We start from the raw sequence: 1,148 nt of genomic DNA on the forward strand, positions 1-1,148 counted from the left end.
GCAGCCCGACCTGCTGGGCTTCCTGCACACTCTGTGTAAAGGTCTGTCGCAGCCCACCACCAACCTGGTGGCCGGCTGCCTGCAGCTCAACGCCCTCAGCTTCCCGTCAGAGGCGGGCGAGGAGCCATTCGGCCTCTACCCCGCCTACCGTCACCACCACCCGGAGGCTGTGGGCTCCAGCTCGGCGGGCGGCGGGGGGCCCCCGCGGCCCTTCGGCTCCTTCTGCGGCCCCTACAAAGCTCCGTACGACAGCGGCTCCCCGGACGGCTCCAGTTCTCTGGACGCGGGGCCCCTCAGTCCACCTGTCAACTTCAGTGGGATTTTCTCCCTAAAGCACGAGGAGCCGGTGGACTACCGGAGCTGTCACTACCGGTACATCGGCCAGGGGCCCGCCGCCGACCTCCAGCTGCGGGGCCAGTTCTACCAGCTGCAGGAGGAGTTAAACAAGCCACTACACACTTCATGAGGAGGACGCTTCGGACAGAAGCTCGGTGGACTGACTGATGATGGAGAAATATATTCAAAGATTATTAAAAACAAATTATTTGAGGACCACGATTTAGTGGAGGAAGCCTTAAAGGACAACCTGACATGGTACACACACACACACACACACACACACACACACACACACACACACACACACACACTTGGATAAAGCTGTAAAAACTATCGGTGGAAATAAGTGGTGTTGCTCTCAAGCCTTAAACTGATTGAATACAGAAACAAAACTGCAGCTGTTTAAAATAATCAGAAATTTATTGAAACTCTTTGAGACTCTTAATCTGCTTTGACATCATGTGCAGCAGGTTTCATGTTCATGTCGCCCTCTGAGCTGCTGCTTCTCTCTTCCTTTCAAAGTCCATCATAAACGTGACAATAAACCAAGGCAGCTGGTTTGTCTGCATCAGTCTCATCCAGTTTGTCTTTAACTGAACTTTTCTTTTGACCTCCAGGCTGATTGATGCTCTGTTCTGGTGCTTTAGTCTTTCAGATTTCCTCATTTATGGTTTCCACAACTCTAGAAAAGCAAAACACCTAAAACACTTATTTAACCGCATCAGCAGGTTATTGTTATTATACGTGATCCTCTATGATTATTAGACTTGATCTGGAACCGTCTCCATGTTTCTTAAGGTCTTTTAATG

The 1,148-nt window shown here is 50.6% G+C and overlaps 1 protein-coding gene across 3 annotated transcripts in view; it reads left to right on the top strand.

Annotated features, from left to right (window-relative positions):
• LOC138637196 (neurogenic differentiation factor 6-A-like) overlaps window positions 1–649 on the top strand; it is a 6,335-nt gene extending 5,686 nt beyond the window's left edge. For all 3 annotated transcript variants that reach the window (XM_069725707.1, XM_069725709.1, XM_069725708.1), the window contains exon 2: window positions 1–649. This exon is cut by the window's left edge and continues 452 nt beyond it. In XM_069725707.1, coding sequence (XP_069581808.1) covers window positions 1–466 — 466 coding nt within the window. In that variant the 3' untranslated portion in view covers window positions 467–649.
• The last annotated feature ends 499 nt before the right edge of the window (window positions 650–1,148 follow it).

The sequence above is a fragment of the Brachyistius frenatus genome, unplaced genomic scaffold, assembly GCF_029030835.1.
Source record: "Brachyistius frenatus isolate BFR_SWC_R1_liver_20210118 unplaced genomic scaffold, ASM2903083v1 Contig_439, whole genome shotgun sequence".
NCBI lineage: Eukaryota > Metazoa > Chordata > Actinopteri > Embiotocidae > Brachyistius > Brachyistius frenatus.